Source organism: Crinia signifera, chromosome 6 (assembly GCF_055691185.1).
Source record: "Crinia signifera chromosome 6, ASM5569118v1, whole genome shotgun sequence".
Classification (NCBI taxonomy): Eukaryota; Metazoa; Chordata; class Amphibia; order Anura; family Myobatrachidae; genus Crinia; species Crinia signifera.
The window spans coordinates 255,774,473-255,801,290 of record NC_139222.1 but is presented as its reverse complement, the minus strand read 5'-3'; the positions used below and the strand labels follow the sequence as shown (position 1 = coordinate 255,801,290).

At 47.2% G+C, this 26,818-nt stretch overlaps 1 protein-coding gene across 1 annotated transcript in view; it reads left to right on the top strand.

Annotated features, from left to right (window-relative positions):
• The window catches only part of LOC146009234 (alpha-2-macroglobulin-like), a 213,705-nt gene that overhangs the window by 24,690 nt on the left and 162,197 nt on the right, over window positions 1-26,818 (top strand). The window contains exons 3-6 of the mRNA XM_083149395.1: window positions 9,131-9,290; window positions 14,386-14,438; window positions 17,491-17,511; window positions 19,709-19,865. Of these exons, the coding sequence (XP_083005521.1) occupies window positions 9,131-9,290; window positions 14,386-14,438; window positions 17,491-17,511; window positions 19,709-19,865 (391 nt within the window). The remainder of the gene's footprint in view (window positions 1-9,130; window positions 9,291-14,385; window positions 14,439-17,490; window positions 17,512-19,708; window positions 19,866-26,818) is intronic.

Below are 26,818 nucleotides of genomic sequence, written 5' to 3'. Positions count from 1 at the left end.
TAGTTTAAAAAAAAACGACGTGGGGTCCCCCCCACTGCCGTAACCAGCACCAGGCTGAAAGAGCCGGGGCTGGTATTAAAAAATCAGGAAACCAACCAGATAGGGCTTCACTGATTTTTTAAAACCAGCCCCAAGCTCCAGGTCCGGGGCTGGTTCCCAAAATACGGGGGACAAAATGACTAGGGGTCCCCCGTATTTTAAGAACCAGCCCCAGGCCAAACCAGCCAGCAGGGTAATGCCACAGCCGGGGGGAGACTTTTTATACAAGTCCCCCCGGCCAAAGCATTCATACCTGTGACCGGTCAGCCTGGCCAGGGGTCCTGGGGGAGTGGGGACCCCCCCAATAAAGGAGTCCCCCCCCTCCAGGACTTACCTGACCAGGCTGAAGCCTGGTACTGTCCCCGATGCCCCTGGACGGTGGGCATCGGGCTGATGGAATGGTGTAAAAAAATAGAATAAAAACTATTGTCTTTTCCTGTGGAACTATGAGTCCCAGCAAGCCTCCCCCGCAGGCTGGGACTTGGAGAACCACAAGTCCCAGCCTGCGGGCATTAAAGGGCCCGCTGGCACTTGTAGTTCTACAGTAAAAGAAAGAGTTAAATAAACACACACTGACAACACAGAAAAATAAAACTTTAATACAAACATTACACACACACATACTGATACTTACCTATCTTGATCCCGTAGGTAGGTCCCAGGGTCCGGGTCCGGGGCTCCAGGGCTGAAGAGTCCGGGGTCCTGGATCCGTAGTACTCCAAAGGGGTACCTGGGGAAGCAAATCCTACTCACCTGTCCTGTCCACCCCGGCATCTTCACTTCAAGACGCGCTGCTCCCGGCTTCTGTGGTACCGCTCTGCCTCCGCTGTATACTAGAGATGCAGAGGTCCTTCTCCCTCGGCGTCTCTCCTCAGAATGATTTCTGGCCAATCAGGAGCCGACTTTCTCGGCTCGTGATTGGCCAGAAATCATTCTGAGCAGAGACGCCGAGGGAGAAGGACCTCTGCATCTCTAGTATACAGCGGAGGCAGAGCTGGTACCACAGAAGCCGGGAGCAGCGCGTCTTGAACAGCAGATGCTGGGGTGGTCGCCAGAAGACAGGTGAGTTGGATTTCCTTCCCCAGGTACCCATCTGGATTACTACGGATCCAGGACCCCGGACTCTTCAGCCCTGGAGCCCCGGACCCGGACCAGCATCGGAACCAAGCCAGTGGACCGGACCCAGGGACCTACCTACGGGACCAAGATAGGTAAGTATCAGTGTCTTTGTGTAATGTATGTATGTATTAAACTTTTATTTTTCATATGTGTCAGTGTGTATTTATTTAACTATTTTTTTTTTTCTGTGGAACTACAAGTGCCAGCGGGCCCTTTAATGCCCCGCATGCTGGGACTTGTGGTTCTCCAAGTCCCAGCATGCGGGGGAGGCTTGCTGGGACTCATAGTTCCACAGGAAAAAACAATAGTTTTTATTCTATTTTTTTACACCATTCCATCAGCCCGATGCCCACCGCCCAGGGGCATCGGGGACAGTACCAGGCTTCAGCCTGGTCAGGTAAGTCCTGGAGGGGGGGGACCCCTTCATTGGGGGGGTCCCCACTCCCCCAGGGCCCCTGGCCAGGCTGACTGGTCAGTAGGGATGAATGCTTTGGCCGCGGGAACTTATATCATAAGTGTCCCCCGGCTGTGGCATTACCCTGCTGGCTGGTTGTGCCTGGGGCTGGTTCTTAAAAAACGGGGGACCCCTAGTCATTTTGTCCCCCGTATTTTGGGAACCAGCCCCGGACCTGGAGCCTGGGGCTGGTTTTAAAAAATCAGCGAAGCCCTATTTGTCGGGTTTCCTGATTTTTTAATACCAGCCCCGGCTCCTTCAGCCTGGTGCTGGTTACGGCTGTGGGGGGGACCCCACGCCGTTTTTTTTTTAATAGGTAAAAGGGTGACTGCTGCCCTAACCCAGCCCATTATTATAATTTTGGTCACATGTGAATTGTGAATAGCCCAAGTGTGTACGGTGGTACAATCCTTTTCTTGCGACTGTTTGGACGGGAGTACATCAGACGTCGCAAGTAAATTGTACAGGTGTGTACGCGCGTGATCGGCTGTTGTTTGTGGACGGTCCGACGGGAGTACAGTCGGCCAAACGGTTGGATTGTATATATGTGTACCCAGCTTTAGAATATATAAACCTCTGCCACCCTGATGATTGCTGCAGAGTCCTGTCCCCTGATGCAACAATCCATATTTACCATGTACTTGTCCTAACTTGTCTTGTACTGTAATTTGTTATCTGTTTTTGCTCATTTGTGTATTGTTAGGTGATGGGGACCTTTGTGGCGAAATCAGTTAGTAAAAAATATCCATTAGCCTGAATCTCACCATGTGTACACACCATAACTTATCATTTGATACAGACTACCAATATATGGCATTTCTAGTTGGTAAGGAGGATGCTAAACTACTAATACCATGTCCCATGTCCATGGGTGGCCGGGATGTTTCCAGTCACTCCATTTACATACTGCATGATTAATGGTTGATTATTCATTGTGCTCGGCCCACATATGGGATAGGGTGATGGTGAAATACGAAAACTTTCTGGGAGAACTGCGCTACATAATACAGGAACTGCAGAAGAATTTGCCCAGCGGTTTTCATGATTAGCGCGTTCAGACAGACGTGCTTCAGGAACTTTGTGTCACAGATCTGCTTAGTCAAGCTTACCTGAATGGTGATTCTGCTCTGTCTCAGTCTGACTCAGTCCTGTCTCCATTCATGCTGCCAGACAGTCTGTGCATTGCTGGTTCATTTGTTGATGCACCTGATGGAAATCCAGACAGAAGCTGGAATCACCTGTAACCCTTTGCTCTCCTGTTCCATGTGGCTCACCTGTTTAGTTCAGACTGAAGTATTCTGGATTCATGCCTCAGATTGCAGATTGCCCTCTGTCATTTCCTCCAATCAATACAAGGCAGGGGGGATAAATATCTTGCTCACAGAGGCAGAACTGATTTCAGCAACTTGTCTTCCTGCTGCATGTGCTGGATGTTCTGTGCAGTTCAAGCCTGCTTCCTGGAATCCCTGCGTGAGTCTTCAGTGTTCAGCTCCCAGAGGCTCTGCTTGTCCGGCTGGTCCAGCGCTCACGGTCTGGTCCACAAATGGTCCAATTCCTGCTCCAGTTCCTGCTCATCTAGTTCCTGTGTTTATACTCTGTTTTCTTCAGTTATTTGTTATATGCCAAGTCAGCCATTTCAGTTCTGTTATCTCCGTCACCTGTTCCTGTGTCAACGCCAAGTCGCTACCCTGTCCTGATACCAGTTTCCTGACCTGCCTGCTACAAGCTGCATCCAGCTATTGTGTGCTACGTCTCTGCTGTAAGCTTCCAGTAATCCTGTCATTCAGCTGTATCCTGATCCCAGCCATCCAATCTTCAATCATTCAACCATCCAATCTTCAGTCATCCAGCCATCCAATCTTCAGTCATCCAGCCATCCAATCTTCAGTCATCCAATCGTCCAATCTTCAGTCATCCAATCGTCCAATCTTCAGTCATCCAATCGTCCAATCCTCAGTCAGCCAATCGTCCAATCTTCAGGTATCCTTTTCTCTAAACTCAAATCCTGAACATTGCCTTATCCTCCCAGAACTACCGGCACATATCTTGTTTATTTTGAACGGACTGCCATCTTGTTTATTTTTGCAAAGGACTGCTATCTTTTGTTACTTGTTATTTATCAGAGACTTGCATCTAGTTATTATTTGTCCAATCAAGAAGTATTGATCCTGGTTACATTATCTTTTATATGAGTTCCTTCAATAAACCTGTTTGTGTTAACCCATCTCCGGCTGGTCACGCCTCTCTTCCTGAGATCCGCACCACTCCATCAATCCACCATCTGACCACTCCAGTCACGACTGATTCCACACACCCATTTCGTGACAATTTGCTGAAGTCACATGGACTTGGTCAGTGATCCGAGTGTGAGACGTCTGGGTTGTCTAGATCACAGTACCAGCATGGAGAGACAGATTGATCTTCAGTTCTTACTCACAAAGTTCTGGCAAGACTTATCTGGTTGTTCTTGCAAGCTGCAGCAATCCTTGCCGGCTAATGAATCCTCACGTGTCACATCTGCAGCCGCATGTCATTTGGCCTCTTCACCTCTACCCCCTGACTACCTGGCTACTCCAAAGGAGGACGATGAGGCTTCTGCGGACAGTGGGTCTGTCATAAGTCCGTTACTTTGCCATCTGGAATCTGGTTCTGCTTGGACCTTTAAAGAGCCAGATTCAGAGACATTAAAGGTTTTACACCAGTTACTGAATCAACTACAGGAATTACCATCTAAAATTTTTTCTGTAGTCTCTGCCATATTGGACAGTTCTTTGGTACCCCTTTCCAGTGGAACTGTGCTCAAAGGAACTTCCACTACACTTCCAAGTACTCCTGAGAAGTCCTCTCATAAGCCTTGTAAGGACATACCACAAAGCAGACCACGAGCCCAGCTGTCTGAGGAGGAACGTCAGTGGCGCAGGCAGCTAGACCTGTGCTTCTATTGTGGTGGTTCAGACCATTTCATAGAAGATTGTTCTCTCCGTCAGCCCAGAAATGGGGAGATTCCTCCCGTTACAGCTCAGAAAGAAACCCGAGTTAATACTTGGGGCCCTAGAACAAAGATCATCTTGGCCAAACACGGTTTTACTGCTGTCCACAGAGCTCCTGGGAAGGTTCCTGTATCCATTACTGGAGGTGGTGTCTCAGGATTTTCTGCCCAAAAGCATGTGTCCGTCTCATCAACCTCAGGAGGGTTGTCCAATACCGCAGCCCCAGCAGAGGTATCTTGTGCTAAAGATTCAGAACGAGTATCCTGTCTCCAGCCCCAGGAGGGGGCTCTCTGTCTCCAGCCCCAGGAGGGGGCTCTCTGTCTCCAGCCCCAGGAGGGGGCTCTCTGTCTCCAGCCCCAGGAGGGGGCTCTCTGTCTCCAGCCTCAGGAGGGGGCTCTCTGTCTCCAGCCCCAGGAGGGGGCTCTCTGTCTCCAGCCCCAGGAGGGGGCTCTCTGTCTCCAGCCCCAGGAGGGGGCTCTCTGTTTCCAGCCCCAGGAGGGGGCTCTCTGTCTCCAGCCCCAGGAGGGGGCTCTCTGTCTCCAGCCCCAGGAGGGGGCTCTCAGTCTCCAGCCCCAGGAGGGGGCTCTCAGTCTCCAGCCCCAGGAGGGGGCTCTCAGTCTCCAGCCCCAGGAGGGGGCTCTCAGTCTCCAGCCCCAGGAGGGGGCTCTCAGTCTCCAGCCCCAGGAGGGGGCTCTCAGTCTCCAGCCCCAGGAGGGGGCTCTCAGTCTCCAGCCCCAGGAGGGGGCTCTCAGTCTCCAGCCCCAGGAGGAGGTTTTCTGTGTCCAGTCCCAAGTGGCGGTGAATCAGAGTGTCCTGCTCCTGGAGGGGGTCTTGTGTACCAAGGACCTAGGAGAAGAGTCTGATATGTTGGCCCTAGCCTCCGGGCCTGAGGACACACCTGCCCTGGCCTCCGGGCCTGAGGACACACCTGCCCTGGCCTCCGGGCCTGAGGACACACCTGCCCTGGCCTTTGGGCCTGAGGTCCCTGATGCCCTGGCCTCCGGGCCTGAGGTCCCTAATGCCCTGGCCTTCGGGCCTGAGGTTGTTCCAGTTATTCCAGTGTAGACTGCCTTGCCCAAGGCATCCGAGGGGTCTGCCATGCACAAAACACTCAATGTGCCCGCCGTGTCTGAGGCTTCCGTGGTTCCAGTTTTTCCTAAAAAGTCCAAGATTCTTGATCAGCTGAAGCCTTCTAAAGCCCCAATTCCATCAAAACCATTTCAAGATTCAAGCAGAGAATATTCGCCCATCTATTTTGATGGGGATCTTGTCCATTATGAAGCCCTGGTGAACCAATATTTGTCTGTATTGGAAACCGAACCTTCATCTGGTCTCACGCTAGCCAACATTGTCTGTTTGTCATTTAAAGGAGAAGCTTTGGAGTGGGCTTGTCCGCTTTATGAATCTAACGACTCCAGACTTCGAGATCTGACATCCTTCTCCAAGGCCGTAGTGGAAAGGTTCGGTTCAAAGACTCCCTGTAAGAATTCCTCCACCACTACAGTTAAAAGTCATCCGGTGGCCAAAACCGACCATTCTTTGCCATCCATCCAAGATTGTGCGCCATCTCAACAATGCCTTAGAACCTCCAAGGTTTCAAAAAATTGTCTATTGATGCCCAAATCTATGGACGTTAGAATTGGGTACACATCCATGTCCACCCATTGTGTTGGTTCCTCTGGACTGTCCAATTCTCCAGGATCATCTTCTGAAAAGCAATCTGCCCCGTCAATACCCACCATATGTATTGGATCTTCCGCTTCATGCTACCTCAGTGGTCCTTCAGGGAGTTTCAATTCAACTGAGAGGTCTTCAATCCTGACCTTAGACCAAGACTCAAATTCAGAGTATGATTCTGATTATGCGCTCAGTAAATATAAATATAACAATGATATGCAAATGAAGCTGGACGTGATTGCAGGTGAAAACAAGCACACTTTTATTGCTGCAGTGGGGAACAGAGTAAATCATGCGTCTCTAACTCATGTAATAAACAATGTCCAGTGTTTGCAGATCAATATATTAATAATTATTGATCTGCAAACACTGGACATTGTTTATTACATGAGTTAGAGACGCATGATTTACTCTGTTCCCCACTGCAGCAATAAAAGTGTGCTTGTTTTCACCTGCAATCACGTCCAGCTTCATTTGCATATCATTGTTATATTTATATTTACTGAGCGCAAGACCTCATAAAAACCATTTGTTCACATTATCTATTAGAGGACAGCCCCCCCTCTTTGAGGACCTGCAGCTTGTAAATTATCACTCTCCCAATCGGGTTAGCGCCAACCAACCTTTTCTTGTTTATGATTCTGATTATGATGCCACTCCCTTCCTTGGAGGTCCTGTGCTCTCTGATGCCTGTTTTGCAGAACCTAAAGCTTCACCTTCCTCAAAAAAATCAAAGCATTCATCTAAGAAAAAGAAGCATCGTCGTTAACCTTGAGCTCCCTTCCAAAGAAGGTTCTGGCATAGGTGTCCGGAGTCCACCCTGAAGGAGGGGGTAATGTCACAGATCTGCTTAGTCAAGCTTACCTGAATGGTGATTCTGCTCTGTGTCTCAGTCTGACTCAGTCCTGTCTCCATTCATGCTGCCAGACAGTCTGTGCATTGCTGGTTCATTGATTGATGCACCTGATGGAAATCCAGACAGAAGCTGGAATCACCTGTAACCCTTTGCTCTCCTGTTCCATGTGGCTCACCTGTTTAGTTCAGACTGAAGTATTCTGGATTCATGCCTCAGATTGCAGATTGCCCTCTGTCATTTCCTCCAATCAATACAAGGCAGGGGGGATAAATATCTTGCTCGCAGAGGCAGAACTGATTTCAGCAACTTGTCTTCCTGCTGCATGTGCTGGATGTTCTGTGCAGTTTAAGCCTGCTTCCTGGAATCCCTGCGTGAGTCTTCAGCTCCCAGAGGCTCTGCTTGTCCGGCTGGTCCAGCGCTCACGGTCTGGTCCACAAATGGTCCAATTCCTGCTCCAGTTCCTGCTCATCTAGTTCCTGTGTTTATACTCGGTTTTCTTCAGTTATTTGTTATATGCCAAGTCAGCCATTTCAGTTCTGTTATCTCCGTCACCTGTTCCTGTGTCAACGCCAAGTCGCTACCCTGTCCTGATACCAGTTTCCTGACCTGCCTGCTACAAGCTGCATCCAGCTATTGTGTGCTACGTCTCTGCTGTAAGCTTCCAGTAATCCTGTCATTCAGCTGTATCCTGATCCCAGCCATCCAATCTTCAGTCATCCAGCCATCCAATCTTCAGTCATCCAGCCATCCAATCTTCAGTCATCCAGCCATCCAATCTTCAGTCATCCAGCCATCCAATCTTCAGTCATCCAATCGTCCAATCTTCAGTCATCCAATCGTCCAATCTTCAGTCAGCCAATTGTCCAATCTTCAGGTATCCTTTTCTCTAAACTCAAATCCTGAACATTGCCTTATCCTCCCAGAACTACCGGCACATATCTTGTTTATTTTGAACGGACTGCCATCTTGTTTATTTTTGCAAAGGACTGCTATCTTTTGTTACTTGTTATTTATCAGAGACTTGCATCTAGTTGTTATTTGTCCAATCAAGAAGTATTGATCCTGGTTACATTATCTGTATATGAGTTCCTTCAATAAACCTGTTTGTGTTAACCTATCTCCGGCTGGTCACGCCTCTCTTCCTGAGATCCGCACCACTCCATCAATCCACCATCTGACCACTCCAGTCACGACTGATTCCACACACCCATTTCGTGACACTTTGCTTTATACTATGTAAGGATATGGAAGAATACACTGCAATGCTACTCCAGCTGTAGGGAACAATTAAATTTAGAACATAAACTGAACATAAACTGTACTAAATACTTTATGCAGGGTCATCGCTACATCACAACATCTATTACAGACTACACCCCGTCATCATCGCCCTATCCTGTATAGGAGCCAAGCACAATGTGTGTTATCATTTAGCTGGTAGGAACGCAGCACACGCTTATGTAGCAATGCCCTCTCACTGTGTAAGTCATAGCCCAGTGCTAGCAGTACACTTGTCATTCTAAGCATATTCATGTTCCCGGCACATACCCTACGCTCTTCCCTGTAACCCACCTATGCCACACGCCCTCGCATTGTGCCACAATGTTACATCATGCAGGATCCAAGGCCGCTTAGCCCCTCCTTCCTTGGCTGATAATAACATTCCACACACTGCTGTCAGTGGTGCTTCCCAACTTGGAACAGGACTAGATGGAGGCTGGGAGCCTCGAACAGGCTGGCTGCTGTGCTGAGGGATCCAGTTTGATCCAGCAGGAATCTTGAACTTGCATGTGGGAACCGGCCTGGCTAATGGAGACAGTGGGAGAAATTGTACCCAGGTTTGATGCCACTCTGCAAGTGTCCCTGCCCATCGGCAGTTTTTTCACATGTCCATCGGGAGCAGTGTAGTTGTGAGAAGGAGACGAGTGAGGAATGGGTGGGGGAATGCAATAAGTCAATCAGTGATATTTAGAATGATCCCTTACTTCTCACCAGGTTCCTGCAATAAAAGAAGAATACTCATCCTGGTCTCTTCATGCATTTGCACATGGGGAACACCTCCATATCAATGAGACCAAGACGTTTGGTATAATCCAAGGTTTTAAAACATGTGCCTTCCAGACTGATAAAGCCACATACAAGCCGGGTGATACAGGTAAGACTAAATAGCATGGAATCACATAGCAGCAATTATTAAACAGCAGAGATACAGTATGAAATGGACAAACAATGGGTTTGATTCAGGTTTGCTCCTTAAGCTGAGAACATAACAGTTTACCAAGCACCTGAGATGCCGCACCACCATGCTGAATCCCCCCCACCGATTCCCCTGGGTACCATGCAAAGGGATGTGTAACGAAAACCAACCCACTCACATACCTTGCGCTGCAGGACAAATAATTTGATGGTCGCCATCCATCGTATGATTTCTCCTGGTGTTGTAAAGTCAGTTTCAAATTACTTTTATTTAAGAGCGTCAGGGTGAAGACGGGGTTGGCGGCTGACGTCCTCTGACATCAGCCATCCACCCCCAAGCAGGCATCAGGCCAAACACGTACCCATGAAAATGCCTAGCTGTGGCCAGAGACCCCGTTCCACATTAAAAACATAGACACATTGGCACTGAAAGGGTTTAATCCCTGTACTGCCGCAAAATCTTTACACAAAAGTGGGCACTTGTGGTTTAATGTGTTTTAAACTGTATGAGCAGCACTGAGCTGGGACAGGTCCCCTGCTACAGTGCTGCTGTGAGGTGAAGCCGGGTGCAGCACACCAGTCGCAGAGCATGTATAAAATATATCAAATGCATTATTATATGATATAAGAAGTGTACCACAGGTGTATTTTTTTAAATAAAATGCATTCACTTTGTACATTTCTGGAGGAAGGAGTCCAGCAGACTCTGTGACAAGGAAATTATATGCTAAATTGTCTTTTCCTAGCAGAACTCTGATGAATGGCCACTGCACAACAGGTAGCAGGCTATGAGCCAGATGCACTAAGCTTCATAAGTGATAAAATGGAGAGTGATAAACAACCAACCAATCAGCTCCTGTCTGACATTTTTCAAACACAGTCAGTGACATGGCATGTAGAAGCTGCTTGGCTCTCCATTTTATCACTTTTGAAGCTTAGTGCATCTAGTCCTTTGTGTCTGTAGTTCCTGTGGAAAGGTGTTAGTAGGGGGACTTATAAGATGTGTCAAGGAATTCATGCTTTCCTGTACATTTGGTAGATAACCTAAGGAAATTGGATTGAACCCTTTGGGGTGTAATCTGGATTTATTTATGACGTTAAAATATTCCAATTGATCTATGAATGTAAATGTCCCAGGCATGTACACCTCCTGCACTATGGTGATTGGGTGGAGACCACAGGTTGGAGTTACCCGCTGTGGTATTCTGTGGTTGGATTTGGATAAAAGGCACAAGGTTTGCCTGTAAAAATTGTACATATGCCTTTTTTTGAATGCTGTAAAATCTGTATGCTGACCCTCCTAGAGATAGGAGAAGAGATATTTTCAGATATTTGAACAAATAAACATCCTTTGCCTCAAGATGTCCATTTTCATCTTGCGACCAACAGCAATATGCCAAACGTAATCCTATTCTCCAGCTAAACTGGGTAAAGCATCCAGTGTCTCCAAGCTCCGCTCGGCCAGCTACCAAAGCAGAGGCCTGGTCCATGACCAGTGTGGAACCAACCAACGCCAGTCGGGGGGTGTCAGCAGCGTGTTGATGCATACACCGTAGCAGGTAGTACTCAGGTGCCAACGTTTGGGCCTGAGGAGGTATATGTGCTTCCAGACACCACATGGTAAGAGTCTGGTGGTGGCAGCGATATCCCCACCCACTGCATAGAGGGTGGAGTCATCTCTTTCCCTCTTTCCTCCCTTGGCATACATAGACCCAGAGGACGTAGCCAGAGCCTAGGGCAGGCGTCCAGTTACACTAGCATTTTCATGTGGACGTCCATAAAATGCTAAGCATTCCCATGGGCTATCCCCATCCATGCTGCCGTCCACCCCATTCCTCCCTCTGCGAACGGCCCGGAGAGTGTCTAACTCACTGTGGCCACTCGCTGTTGGGGTTTATACATATAAAGAAATGTGCATGCGCAAACCTCGACTATTGGGGTAGGGGCCAAATTCGGATAACTCTAAGTGATCCAGAATGGGCCCCAATGTGTTTAACTACATTTTGTTACTTTGGAATTCATTGGCCGTTATTGTAGTATTTGGCTTTGACATAAAAGACCAGTGACGGTACTTGTGTATTATCACGGCGCCCATCGCATTGCATACCATAAGGCTTAATATGGTATGCAATGAGATGAGATGCGATGGGACCCGATCTTATACAATTTAAAACTGTATACCATTGTATATGGCATACAATGAGATGAGATGAGATGAGATTTTAAATTGTATAAGCACACTAATGGTTGCTTTCAATGTTAATTGGCCCCCATATAAGATTTTTAATTGTATAAGCACCCTAATGGGTGCTTACAATGTTAAATGCACCCCCCACGCCACCCCCACTAACAACCCCCATGCCACCCCCACTATCAACGCCAACCCGAAGCGTGTAATACTTTACATGTATTACGAGTCCCGTCGCGGACTCAGGTTATAAAGTTGCATTCTAATTTCCCAAATTTGCCCAGATAAGCAATTGGGTCAGATCTATTGTTCAGCTTGAAATGTGACATTACATTGTCAGTAAGAGGAGGTTTTTAGTGGATGTTTTAACAGTAAGGGGGGACTGTAATGTGGTATCATTTAAACTGGAGGCCCCTGTAATATGACACAATAGGAACTGGGGGACACAGTAATGTGTCATAATCTGATCTGCTCAATCTGATCTGCTCATTGTAATGGTGAGGGAAATATAATGTCACATAGGGCCTTATTCTGATCTGAGGAAAATGGGCAAAACCATGTGCACTGCAGGTGGAGCAGATGTAACCTATGCAAATAGAGTTAAATTTGGGTGGGGTGTGCTGAAACTGAAATCTAAATTGCAGTGTAAAAATAATGCAACCAGTATTTACCCTGCACAGAAACAAAATAACTCACCCAAATCTAACTTTCTCTATACATGTTACACCTGCTAGACCTGCAGTGCACATAGTTTTGGCCATTTTCCGAACAAATTTGGGTATTTGTGTATTATCACGGCGCCCATCGGGTCCCATCGTATGCCACTAATTAAGGTATATGATGGGATGCGATGGGACCCGATTTGAGGGTTTTAAGAGCTCACTGTACAATTTTAATATTGCGTCGTATCGCATGCAATTACAATGGCATGCGATGCGATGTAACGCGATCATACCTGATTTTTAATTTTACAGCCACCCTAATGGGTGAATTCTATGTTAAATGCACCCCCAGACCCGATTTTTATTTGTACAGCCACCCTGATGGGTTAGTACTATGTTAAATGCACCCCCATTGTTAACGCCACCCCCACTATCAACGCCAACACAAAGGGAGCCCGCGAGGGGCGGCAGTACGTGTCCTCCGACCTTTTCATACCCCCACTATCCACGTCGGTGTGGAGTTGATTTTATATAGTGTGGCGATCGCAGCGAGCCATCGAGCCCGAAGCGTGGCGAGTGCAGCGTGTCCCGCGAGGGGCCGCGGAATACATGTGAAGTAATCCGCGGTAGACACGCTTCGGGCTCGGTGGCTCGCTGCGCTCGCTACACTATATAAAATCAACTCCACACCGACGTGGATAGTGGGGGTATGAAAAGGTCGGAGGACGCATGCGATGCGATACGACCAATACAATGCCCTACGATGGAAATCGTGGGCGCCGTGATAATACACAAGTACCCAAATTTCTACTGAGCTCAGATCTTTGTTCGGAAACCCGAGCGTGGCAGAATGCGGGAATCTGGCGTCGGATTCTCGCGAGACACTGAGCCTATAAAATTTTGGCGTCCTGAGAATCCACGCAGTGTTATACAAGATGAACATTAAAAATGATTAAAGGAAAAAAATACAATAGTTCGGCCTTCACGCAGCATTATACAAGCTGTGCGTAATTTTTTTTTTTAAATATTGCTCTTCTCTCTTTTTTAAATGTTGTGTGTACACCCCCCCCCCCCCCCAATACACCATACTGATACTGTCAGAACTTCTGTGTGTTAATAACCAGCCAGCTTGCTGCAGACCTTGGCCTAAATTGAATGAAAACAACATTGTGAGCTGAAAAGTGTTCAAAATTGTCTGTAAAGGGCTGGGAATGAATGTTATTGAGGTTAATATTACTCTAGGGACAAAAAAAAATGCAAAAATGATGCTATTTGGGCGGTTTTTGACCATTGTTAAAAAAAATCCAAAGCCTTTCACTGCTATTTGACAAATCCAAATCCAGATCCCGGCTTTCATCTCATCAAAGTTAAATGTGGCATAATATGAACCAGATGGCATTCTAATGTGGTAAAGTATGAACATGGGGCACTGTAGTGTGGCATAATATTAACTATGGTAAAAAAGAGTGCAAATTTTTCTCTCCTTCCCTATGTTGCCTTAGAACAGGGGTGGCCAAACTTGTCCTCAAGATCTACCAACAGTTCATGTTTTTCAGGCAACCAGTGGATCTATAGTAGGAATGAATGCAGCATGTTTGAAAATGTGACAGTTAGCAATGACTACAGCTGTGCAGCAGCTAGGTGATCTGGAAATTGTGGACCGTTGGTAGATCTCAAGGACCAGTTCGGCCAGCCCTGCCTTAGAAGGTTTGATTGCTGTATAGAAAATTATTTCTCAGCTACCACTAGCAAAGTATCAAATATGTTCTGGATTAAAAATATACTGTACAGATTTTATATAGCAGATCCCTAACTAACCTCCCAACTTTCTGAATCGAAGAATAGGGACACTTGCGCAGCAAAGCTGCACGAGTGTCCGAAAAGGGGGGTGCCGTATGCAAATGATGGCACGGCATATGCAAATTAGGGCCGCACCCCATGTCCGCCCGCTGCACTGCTGAATAGACGCTGAATGCACAGCGTTTATTCTGTCAGATTGAGGGGGGACTCCCAGCTGCCCCCCCCCCCCCCCCTCAGGGGGACACTGCCGGCCGTGGGAAGGATGCATTTAGGGAGGGACGCGTTTAGCGGGACATTTGGGAGGTATGCTAATTTCATATATGTTGTTTGTTTTAATGTATGTGATTATTTTATTGACTAAAGTATACAAACCGTTCCTGATATTATCTAATTAATGATTTCAGTGAAATTTCGGTTAATAGCCGTGGAAAGGGATTTCCGTCCTGCAGAAAGAAAGGTGAGGATTTTTATCCTTTTTTATGTTTTTATACCATTAAATTGCAAATGACTGCTTGGTAATATTGGTATGTATATACAGTATATGTCCTTAGCGCTTGGTGAGGAGGTACCACTCAATAATTTCCTATTAAATCCCTTCTTTCACACTTATTTATATATATTCACTTCGCACTTTTTTAACACACAAATTATCCTAATCGATAAGAGCTGATTACTTTTGAGTGCAGAACCACCAAACCTGCTCCTATATTGGTATAAAGCAGAAAGTAGTCATAAAGGGTTATTCAGACCTGGGGGGAGATTCTCTATACTAGAAATGCAGTAAAAACCCCGCCGGGTTACCGCGGCGGGGGGCATCGCCTATGGGCTTCTACCGCATCCCACCGCCGCCCCGCAATGACCCGCCGCCGCCCCGCACGGACCCCCGCCGCCCCGCATCGCCCCCTCACCTGTGTCCGGGCAGCACATCGCAGTGCTGCCCAGACCTGTGACCTCCTCCCTGCACTGATCCTCTTCCAGGTGCAGGGAGGAGGAGAGCCCGGCGCAGCAGCAGCAGCGCCGGGTGTGGGAGGGAGGGGAGAGCCGCCGGGACCTGCTGGGACCCGGTGACTGTCACCGCAAAGGACAGCTCTTAACGCAAGAGCTGACCTTTGCCTTAATTATCGCATATGTTACAGCATATGCGATAATTAAATATGCGATGGGCGGCGAAGGGGGGCGGAGATTCTTAGAGAATCTCCCCCATTATCTCTGGGCTTGCGTGTAGGCCAGCGATAGCAGTAGCATGATATTATCGTAGGACCCCCTCACACATGCACCATATATTGATAATCAACCGGACTGCAAAATCACAGCCATGCGATCAGGTCTGAATAACCCCCATAGCTAAACCACAGATCTTTTTTGAAATGTTGAAATAATGGCCATCATTCAGATTGACCCGAGTCATAAAAACTACGCCCGCCACCAGCACGAAGGTCCATCCGCCGCAGATTGTATAAACATCCATTCGCAGCCTGCGGGGTAACACCCACATCATTTGATGGTCAGCGATCATCGAATGATGTGGAACATGCAAGCATATCTAAGGTTGCTCAGAGCAACCTTAGATGTTTGTGCACATTCTGTGGGAAGAGGGCAGGCAGCTGACACCCAGTGATGGCAGCTGCCCGCCACCCCACACCCGCGTCATCGTTCCATCAGCATAAGAACGCCCAGCGTTCTCATAAAAACGCCCATGAAACGCTTGGTGTTCACATATGCTAATGAGCCGGCCCTGTGCGCATGCACAAAGAGAAAACATCGGACCCGTGCGAATGCACGCGGCCATGTGAATAGTCCAGAATAAGGTCCATTGCATATGATAAATAATGCTCAAGTTAATCAACTCCTGCCAGGTGTTTAAAAAATGGCAGTCAGGAGCTGATTGGAAGGATAAAATCACTCAATTGCATCCGCCATCAGCATTACTTCCCACAGTCAGAATCAGGCCCCGGGGTATGTATCGTATATTGCAGCTCATCTGTTCTAGATTGTTAAACATATAGTGAGACTGCTCAGCTGCTGAGTTTAGACAGAGCAGATACAGATTAGTGATTTCACTCCAGAGCTACTGTATGTGACATCAGAGCCGGCCTTAGGCATAGGCAAACTAGGCAATTGCCTAGGGCATTTGGAATGCCTAGGGGCATCGGCAGCTTCTGATGATTAAAATGATATGCAGAATGCCTATATTATGTGTGTGAGTGAGGCTGTATCTGCATATGAAATAGTGTATTCATGGAAATCACTGTAACATAGCATTCTGTATGCAGGTATAGCCACAGTCGCACACAGAATATATTTATGCCACATATCATTTTAATCATCGGAAGCTCCTTGTGTGGGCATAACAATGCAAATAAGACGAATTTCCAGCAAAAAAGGCACCCAACGTTAGCAGAACTGGCCAGGAGCTGCATGGCTTATTGAGTCAAGATGTATGAGGAAACATCTGTATCCAAGCAGAGGTCACAGTATTAGCGGCTGCGCGAGTGCTGTCTGTGGGTGGGTTGGTTGTGCAATAGTGTTCGGCATATGTGTAAGGGGCATTATGTGTGTCATGTATAAATGCATTAATGATGTGCGACATATGTGTAACAGGCATTATGTGTGTCATGTGAATAAGGGCATTAATAATGTGCAACATATGTGTAATGGGCATTATGTGTGTCATGTGTATAAGGGCATTAATAATGTGCAACATACTGTATGTGTAAGGGGCATTATGTGTGTCATTATGTGTATGAAGGGCATTAATAAAGGTTGGCATAATGTGTAAGGGGCATTATGGTGATAAGGACATTAATAATGTGTGTCATGTGTAAGGGGCATTACTGTGTGGTATTATCAGGGGTGCCGAGAGAAAGGGGTAGGGGGTACAAATTACCCAGGCCAAAGTCTGATGGAAGGGCCCAGTGGGGCCCCTTGGCCCCCTCCCCTTAAGTGACAGCAGCAGCTGCAGCTCTTCTCCTCTGCCCAGCACACACTGCTTTGTGCTGGGTTGCAGTGTGGCCATGGAGGTGCTTAAAATACAATATTTTTTCAGGATTTTTTTTCTAAGGGTATAATGTGAATAATGTGAGGAGTAATGTACATAAGGTAAAGTGGTACTACTGTGTGATGTAACGTGAATAAGGGACACCATCGAATGATATAATGTGAATAAAGTTGCACTACTGTGTGGCATAATTTGAATTGGGGGTACTATTGTGTGGCCATGCCACTTCCCAGCAAGAACACACCCCTGTTTGGGCTGGTAGGAGCACCAAAATGATGACTGCTATGATGAGGGTTGATGGTGCTGGGAAAGAGGAGCAGGGTCAGAGGCAGAACTAGTGGCGGTGCTAGGGGCCACCAGCCAAAATCTTGCCTAGGGCGTCATTTAGGCTAGGGCCGGATCTGTGTGACATGATGCGAATATACCGCTGTATCCTGTGTGTTTGTACAATGTATATTGATGATGTCATTAAGATTTGAATTAACTTTTTTTTATTTTTCTTTGTCATCAGTTTCCCCTGCTTGAGCTACTGGTACGTATTACATTAACAATTTCTGTATATGTTTATATCTTATTTAAATTATCCATTTATGCAGACCGACTTTTTTTGCATTTAAGGTCCACAAAATACTGATTATAATCAATTTTCTTATTAATAATTCATATCATTTTAGCACTCTATGTACTGCTATGTATTGTATTGTACAGAATCTACCAAATGTAACAAGTTATGTTAACAGAAAAACTATTTTGTCGTGGGTGCATCATGTTTTATTTATTTTATTAACAGTTATTTATATAGCGCAGGGGTGGCCAACCGGTCAGAGGTAAAGAGCCGAAAAATATCGGTAGTCAAGCTAAAGAGCCGACATCATGCGCGTGCCGAAGGCGCATGCACCAAAAAAAGGGGTGTAGTCTATTTTGACCCCTTGGGTGGATGTGATACAAATATGCCTCCAATAGTGCAGTGCCATATATACATATGCCCCCAATAGTGCCAGATACACATATGCCCCCCACGGTGCCAGGTATGCACCACACGGTGCCGGGTATGCCCCTACGGTGCCAGAAAGCTGGTATGCCCCCACAGTGCCACAAACTGCTATGCCACCACAGTGCAAATTTCCCAGCAGCAGCAGCACTCACCGTTGTTGCATCTGCTGCCGGGCAGGGAGAGGACAGTCTGGCGTCCCCATGCAGTCTGACTCCTGTCATGTCACCAAGGGGAGGGGAGGAGAGCACACAAGCACAGCATAGCGCACGTCTCCTTCCCCTCTCACTTCCCTGTGACTGATCCGTCCACCAATCAAAGCTCGCTGGCCGGCTCCTGATTGGCTGCTGGCCACGGCCCAGTCACAAGGATGCACAGTAAGGGGTAGGAGAGATGCGCAACGCGCGCTCTCCTCCCCTCAGAAGAAGACGGGATTCAGGGAACCGGGAGCAGTGGGGACTGGGACGGACGGTGGGCGGCGGGCAGCAGGAGCCGCACTTTACAAGGGGGAGAGCCGCATGAGGCTCAAGAGCCTCGGGTTGGCCACCACTGATATAGCGCTTTACATCAGTTCCTGCCACAGTGGAGCTACCACTCTATGTGGTAGATGTATTAAGCCAACTGTCATCTCCTTCCACTTTATCTCTTCACCAGGCTTAATACATCTGCCCCTATATTCCCTACCACATGTAAAGGCACAAACATTCATTCTAGCATTAATTTTGTAAGTATATTTTTGTACTGTGGGAAGAAACCGGTGAACCTGGTGTAAATCCTTGGAAGAATATACGAAATCCGTTCATTTAGGGCAAAAATGAGAATAGAACCCATGACCCCGGTGCTGTGAGGCAGTAATGCTAACCATTACACCATCCATGCTGCTTTTGTCATGTGTAGCATAACGCACAGGCACACCTGTGCACACCTATGCACAAGTGCGTCGTAGTCTCCCCGGCAACTCATTCAAGATATATTAGCCGGCAGCCTGCGGGTGCGACAAGGCCCACAAAACAGGCCCCGGCGGCAGGGATGTAGCGATAATGAGCGTGGCTACATCTATATGCCTGCATTGTTGGTTCTTCCTCAGTGACTGGAGCTGGAAGCTGCACAATCATGTCCCAGGCCAGTTCACAAATCCCATTCACTGACGATGGGGCGGATTGGCCCGCCGGGAAACCGGGTCATTTCCGGATGGGCCGGTACTGATTTGTCTGCTTTTTCCCTACCTGGGCCACCACTTTGCCCTGGCTGGGCTGCGGGCCTCAGATCGCGCTACCATAGCAGTTAGTGCTCGTGGCTGCCCAGTGCCCACAGTTAATATGGTCGTTGGTCGCTTTTGGGTAACGTCACCCGTTACTACAATGTTACTACGCTTTCGGGTGACATCACCCGCGGCTTCAGCATGTGTGGCCACAATTAACGTGGAACGGGGCGAAGCTTGGTAAGTGACGCACCCCCCTCCCCCCAAAGCCGGGAGCCGGGTTCCAGTTCAATAGTGTTAGCTAAGCCGTCTTACACACACACCCCCCCCCACTCATTACCATTACCTCCTCCCCCCCTACCCTGTGAGTTGCTTGTGGATTTTTCCCGGGCCGGATTTTCTTGCCAATCCACCCCTGGTCAGCACTACGGTGTCACCCCCTAGAAGGATGGCACACGGTAGCGATCCAAATCACCTGCACCCCGCTAGTGATGCCTATGCTTTGTAACAATTCTTTCTTAATCTATTTGCCTACAGGATCCAAACAACAACCGCATTGGACAATGGCTCAATGTAACAGTAAACCACGGGATTGCTGATTTTAGTTTCCCTTTGTCAAATGAGCTATCTCTTGGATATTATACAATCAACATACCGTCTGCATGTGAAAAAACCCTTCGTGTCTCTGAATATGGTAAATTGCAATTTAAAATACACCAAAGAGTAGTATGCTAGCACATGTTTATAATGAAACTGCTGTTCTAACAAATGATGCTTATCTGAAGTTGTTTATCATAAAATATAACATTCTGTAAAATATCACAGCTTATAGCCCGAGTTACTGTACTACTACTGTATATACAGTAGGGCCTTATTCTAGTTCACTCTTTCTGACAAAATCCTTCTTAGATGGACAAAACCATGTGCACTGCAGGTGGGTCAGATGTTACTTGTGCAGAGAGAATTAGATTTGGGTGGGGTTTTACTTCAAAGTGAGATCTATATTGCAGTGTAAAAATAAAGCAGTCAGTATTTACCCTGCACAGAAACAAAATAACTCACCCAAATCTAATTCTCTCTGCACATTTTACATCTGCCCCCCTGCAGTGCACATGGTTTTGTCCATCTAAGAAGGATTTTGTCAGAAAGAGTGAACTAGAATAAGGCCCATTGTTTCAGGGAAATGGTTAAAAAACAGAAACGGACAATACCCCGGAGCGCCAGACCAGTTAGGCTCCAAAAACCGAACTGTGCCATTTTGGAGCTTGTAAAGTGCTTTTCGGGGGGTGTTCAGTCCAGTGGGGGTGCCTGTGATACCTGTCACCAGGGAGACGTGGAGGGAGAATTTTCACCCTCCCTGTATGTTCTAGTAACGTAGTTAAAACCAGAACGGTTTGATAAATGGAGCCTGGGATCGAGTCCAGTTCTGGTTTTTACATAGTCCCTTGTCAAGTCCCTTGTCACAGCATTCTATAATCTCTATCAATGTCCCTAGGTCCAAGTGTATAAAGCAAACATGACCCTTTACATGATGTTTAGACAAAGTTTTTACAATTTGACATTTTTCAATAGGTAAATAAATGTCCCATGTCACTCACAAGCCCATGGTGCTGCTCTGCCAAGTCAATGAGCTACTAATAGAGTAACAATCATCTAGGGTCTGAGAGTCACAGAAACACTGCCATCTGTTGGCAGCAAGTGAAACTACGAGGGAAATTTACCAATATGAAAAACCTAGTTTTTCGTATTGGTATTTCCCCTACGGCTGCATACGACTGTTTTAGTCGTATGCAAATTCGTGTTCTGGAGGGGAAATTACAAAGCAGTCAGATACGACTGCTTTGTAACCCTCCGATGGTGTAACCCAGGGGTTCCCAATCTTTTTTGATTCACGGCACCCTAGAGTATAAAAAAAAAAAAAAATTCACGGCACCCCTAGGCCAATTTTTTTTTTATTAGATTGGGTTTATATGCGATTCTTAGGATCAGTTATGTGGTAAAGGGCAGGATTTGCTTCTGTTTATACACATTTTATAATTGCCAGCCACCAGCACTTGTTTTGCTCATAAATAATTAGCCATTAATAATTTTAATTGGTCCTGGACCACCAACCCAGGGCACCCCTGCAAGTGTCCCGAGGCACCCCAGGGAGCCACGGCACACAGTTTGGGAACCACTGGTGTAACCATTCGTATTAGCTGGCCATATACTGTATACGGCCGCTAATACGAATTTTTCTAGCAGTCTGCATGGATCAGTCAGATCCGTGCAGGCTGCAAGGTGTAAAAAAAAATAGAAAAATAAATAAATAGAAAAAAAAACGGCGTGGGGTCCCCCCCACAGCCGAAACCAGCACCAGGCTGACGGAGCCTGGAGCCGGTAATTAAAAATCAGGGAACCCGACAAATAGGGGTTCCCCGATTTTTAACAACCAGCCCCAGGCTACTGCTCTGGGGCTGGTTCCCAAAATACGGGGGACAAAATGACTAGGGGTCCCCCGTATTTTAAGAACCAGCCCCAGGCAAAACCAGCCAGCAGGGTAATGCCACAGCCGGGGGGAGACTTTTTATACAAGTCCCCCCGGCCAAAGCATTCATCCCTACCGACCAGTCAGCCTGGCCAGGGGCCCTGGGGGAGTGGGGACCCCCCCCAATGAAGGGGTCCCCCCCTCCAGGACTTACCTGACCAGGCTGAAGCCTGGTACTGTCCCCGATGCCCCTGGGCGGTGGGCATCGGGCTGATTAAGTGTAAAAAAAAAAATTAAACTATTGTTTTTTACTGTGGCACTACAAGTGCCTGCAAGCTGGGACTTGGAGAACCACAAGTCCCAGCCTGCTGGGCATTAAAGGGCCCGCTGGCACTTGTAGTTCCACAGTTAAAAAAATAGTACAATAAACACACTGACACAATGAAAATAAAAGTTTAATACATACATTACACACATACTGATACTTACCTTTCTTGATCCCAGAGGTAGCCCTGGTCCTGATGTCCTGTGTCGTCCTCCAGGTCCATGTCGGCTGTCTGCGTCGTCCTCCAGGTCCATGTCGACGGTCCGTGTCGTCCTCCAGGTCCATGGCGGTGTCCGGGTCCGAAGAAATCCATGTTGGAGCTGTGGAAGGAAATCCTACTCACCTGGTCCTGCGCTGAAGAAGTCTTCTCTTGGTCCGCCGTAGTCCAGGTAATGTTCACAGCTGTCGCCGGTCCCCGCTGTCTCCGCTGTCTCTGCATCGCGCTGAGGAGAGATGTTTCCTCCTCGGCGTCTGCACTAAGAATGAATTCTGGCCAATCAGGAGCCGGCTCCTGCGGCTCCTGATTGGCCAGAATTCATTCTTAGTGCAGACGCCGAGGAGGAAACATCTCTCCTCAGCGCGATGCAGAGACAGCGGAGACAGCGGGGACCGGCGACAGCTGTGAACATTACCTGGACTACGGCGGACCAAGAGAAGACTTCTTCAGCGCAGGACCAGGTGAGTAGGATTTCCTTCCACAGCTCCAACATGGATTTCTTCAGACCCGGACACCGCCATGGACCTGGAGGACGACACGGACCGTCGACATGGACCTGGAGGACGATGCAGACAGCCGACATGGACCTGGAGGACGACACAGGACATCAGGACCAGGGCTACCTACGGGATCAAGAAAGGTAAGTATCAGTATGTGTGTAATGTATGTATTAAACTTTTATTTTCATTGTGTCAGTGTGTTTATTGTACTATTTTTTTAACTGTGGAACTACAAGTGCCAGCGGGCCCTTTAATGCTCAGCAGGCTGGGACTTGTGGTTCTCCAAGTCCCAGCTTGCTGGTACTTGTAGTGCCACAGTAAAAAACAATAGTTTAATCTTTTTTTTTACACTTAATCAGCCCGATGCCCACCGCCCAGGGGCATCGGGGACAGTACCAGGCTTCAGCCTGGTCAGGTAAGTCCTGGAGGGGGGGACCCCTTCATTGGGGGGGTCCCCACTCCCCCAGGGCCCCTGGCCAGGCTGACTGGTCGGTAGGGATGAATGCTTTGGCCGGGGGGACTTGTATAAAAAGTCTCCCCCCGGCTGTGGCATTACCCTGCTGGCTGGTTTTGCCTGGGGCTGGTTCTTAAAATACGGGGGACCCCTAGTCATTTTGTCCCCCGTATTTTGGGAACCAGCCCCAGAGCAGGAGCCTGGGGCTGGTTGTTAAAAATCGGGGAACCCCTATTTGTCGGGTTCCCTGATTTTTAATTACCGGCTCCAGGCTCTGTCAGCCTGGTGCTGGTTTCGGCTGTGGGGGGGACCCCACGCCGTTTTTTTTTTAAATTTATTTAATTTTTCTATTTTTTTACACTGAAGCCTGCACGGATCTGACTGATCCGTGCAGGCTTAAAGCAAATAGAACAGGAAAATGGTGTTCTATTTTCCTGTCGTATTTGCGTGGGTGTTTTACACCACTTAGCAGCCGTATTATCCATACGGCTGCTTAGTAAATCAGGAATCACCATTCTTTTGAATGGTGATTTCTGTCGTATTCTATCGATGGTGTAGGACATTCGTATTTGTAACTACAAATACGAATGTTCCATCTTTAGGACTACGAATTGTTGTATTTTTGGGATTGTAAATCCCGAAAATACAAATTCGTAAAAAAAAGGTGTATTTCTCCCTACGAATACACCTTTTTTCTACGAATCCATTTTGGTAAATGTCCCCCTACATCTTTCTCTTTCTTACATTAGCTACCTTACTAGCTTGTGTAGTTTAAAAATATGTGTTGCTATATTCAAAGATAGGATGCTAACACATCCTATCTTTGAATAATCATATTGTGCTTGGTCTGGGCCACCAGAGGGATGATGCAGATATATATCCTGTAACAATAAGAATATTATACAAGTGAAATTCTGTGAAAGGAAACACACACATATAAACATATATACATATACAAGACTATACAAGGTCCCATGGCCAAAGCAATAACCTGGGGAAGTGGGGCCCCCCTTAATGAAGGGGTCCCCCACTCCAGAATTTACCTGCCCAGACTGAAGCCTGGGGCTGTCCCTGGTGCCCTTAGGCATTGGGCATCGGGCTAATGTTGGTGTAAAAAATAGAACTATTTTGGATTGCTGTGGAACTATGAGTCCCAGCAAGCCTGCTCTGCATGCATGAACTTGGAGAACCAAAGGTCCCAGCATGCGGGGCATTAAAGTCCCACAACAGTACAAATAGTTAAATAAAAACACACACACCATTCAAATATAACACACACCATTCATACATAAACTTACCTACCTTGACACGTAGGTAGGTATCCTCTGTCCACTGGTCCTGAAGAAATCCAATGTGGGTACCCGTGGAAGGAATATAGCGCTATTCGGGAGGAGAAGCAGTAACTTTCCCCCATTGTATGTTTATGTATATACTTATATGCTTCATTCATTTATTTTTGAGCGCAGGATACTAACCACACTTTATAGCAGTCATTTACAACACTGGTGTGCCGCGGCCAGTTGTCAGGTGTGCCGCCTGGCTGCGGGTCACGGCGGCTCACCAAATCAAAATCATAAGTGGCAGCGCTGTCACTGTGTGTTGTGACATGCAGGGGTCGGGCAGGGTGGGCGTCTCGTTCTCTGCGCTGTCCCGTGGAGCTTACGCCGGGACATGCCTGTGCTTAGCAGGCGCCAGGCACGTCAGATCAGCCTGTGCGTAGCAAGCGCCAGGCATGTCCCGGCGCATGCGCAAAAGGCCCTCATGGACGCTGGGGCTTCTGTCGGCACCATCTTACAAGGTGACGGAGACAAGAGCCCCGGCTGAATCCTGTGTTACAGCCGGCGTCCTGCAAACACAGCGCCGCTTACAATGGACCGCCTCCGCTGCGATGTCGGGGTAAGCGTAGGTGCCAGCCTGTAGCCGCCCACACAGCCGGTGCCATGCAGCCGCCCACACACACTGTAGCCTAGTTCCCTTGGCTAGGTGCTGCAGCTGCCTGTTTTTGTCTGTTACCCCTATCTGTTTACCTGCTCTGTATGGCTGCATTTCAGGCTTCTCATTGGTTATTGCCTGGCTAGTGAAGTAAAATATTATTTTCCTAAAGACTACTAGATGGTGCAACAAGTGTGTAGGAGGTGCAGGTGTGTAAGGAATTACTAATGAGGGGCATATGTGTGGAAAAACGAAGAGGGCGCATGTGTGTGTGGAATTACAATGAGGGACGTGTGTGTGTGTATATACAGTAATTACGTTTGAGGGTATGCTTGTCATCCATCCGTCCGCAGACAAGAGAAATAATACAAATATCAACATATATTAACTATATGTCAATATTTGCTATTATATGCATTATATTTGATTAAAAACTGTTGGTGTGCCATGGCGATTTTAAAGTCTTGTCCGGTGTGCCGCGAGCTGAAAAAGGTTGAAAATCACTGCTTTATAGTGTAGAAATATACATTTTATGTCAAAATAGATACCATATGGTAGACAACTGAGTGGATACCACTGCAGTGTTCATTGCCAGTGTCAGCTACATTACATCCAAATGGCTTTGTTTGTGATCCCTGTTCAGTTAAAAGTGTTTTCTGGTCATAGGATTTCCTTAAATAAATCTGTTCTGATACCAAACCTCCTATATCCTATTGATCTGTTACAACATATGGAAAACATAACTCTTAAAACATATTATTTTAATGTATCATTTTAAAAATAGTTTTGAAATAAAACCAAACAAACTGACATATAACAACCTGAAATAAAAAGGATATAAATCCTCACTTCGTGTGCCCCACTTATTCATGTTCCCCTTTGATATGTTAGAAACTGAGCGGTGCAGACATAAATTGCAGCGTAAATGGAAAGAAAATGCTTTAATTGAGGGATAATACCCTTAAGTTTTTACACTGTAATAATAGCCCTCATAAATTGTCCAGCCGGAACACAAAGTGTCGTGTTGCGAAGCTAGTTCAAATATAAAGGGTATGGCCAGCTGATTATGCAGTTTCTAACATATCAAAGGGGAGCATGAATAAGTGGGGCACACTAAGGGGGTTATTCTGGTTGGTGCGGTGGGACCGTACGCGGTCGGATCCGGGTTTTTTTAAATCTGCGCATGCGTAGCTTTCGCAATGCGCATGTGCGGCAACCTCACACCGCTCACAGACAGGTCTCTCCATGCAAAAAAACCTGTCCGCAAGAGCACGGTCATTGTGGGCGGCATGTGGGCGTTTTTATGGGAGCGTCCGGAATAATGAGGAAAACTGGGCGTAAACATGGGCGTACACGGGGGTGTGCACACAAAATGCAAGGTGCCACAACCGCCTCGATCGGTGAACGCCAAAGAGTGCTCATGACCACCCCTAGAGATACCACATGAGAGCGGACGCCTGGGTCTGCTAATTAACGCTGATTACTACTCAAACACATACAGTACACCTGAATGTAATAAGCAATGCTGCAGGCTATTAAGTGAAAACCATTATTTTTCTATCATACCAATGGTGGTCACTGGGACAGTGGTGTGGGTGGAGCTTCAGCTACAGGCACCAAGGAGATTAGATGGTACTTATGTACTAACTGGGCTGCCGATTTTGAAATCAGGTCCATCGCATCGCATCTGACCATATCGCATGCGATGCGATGCGATGGACCCAATTTTTCCATAGGATTCAATGTTAAAAT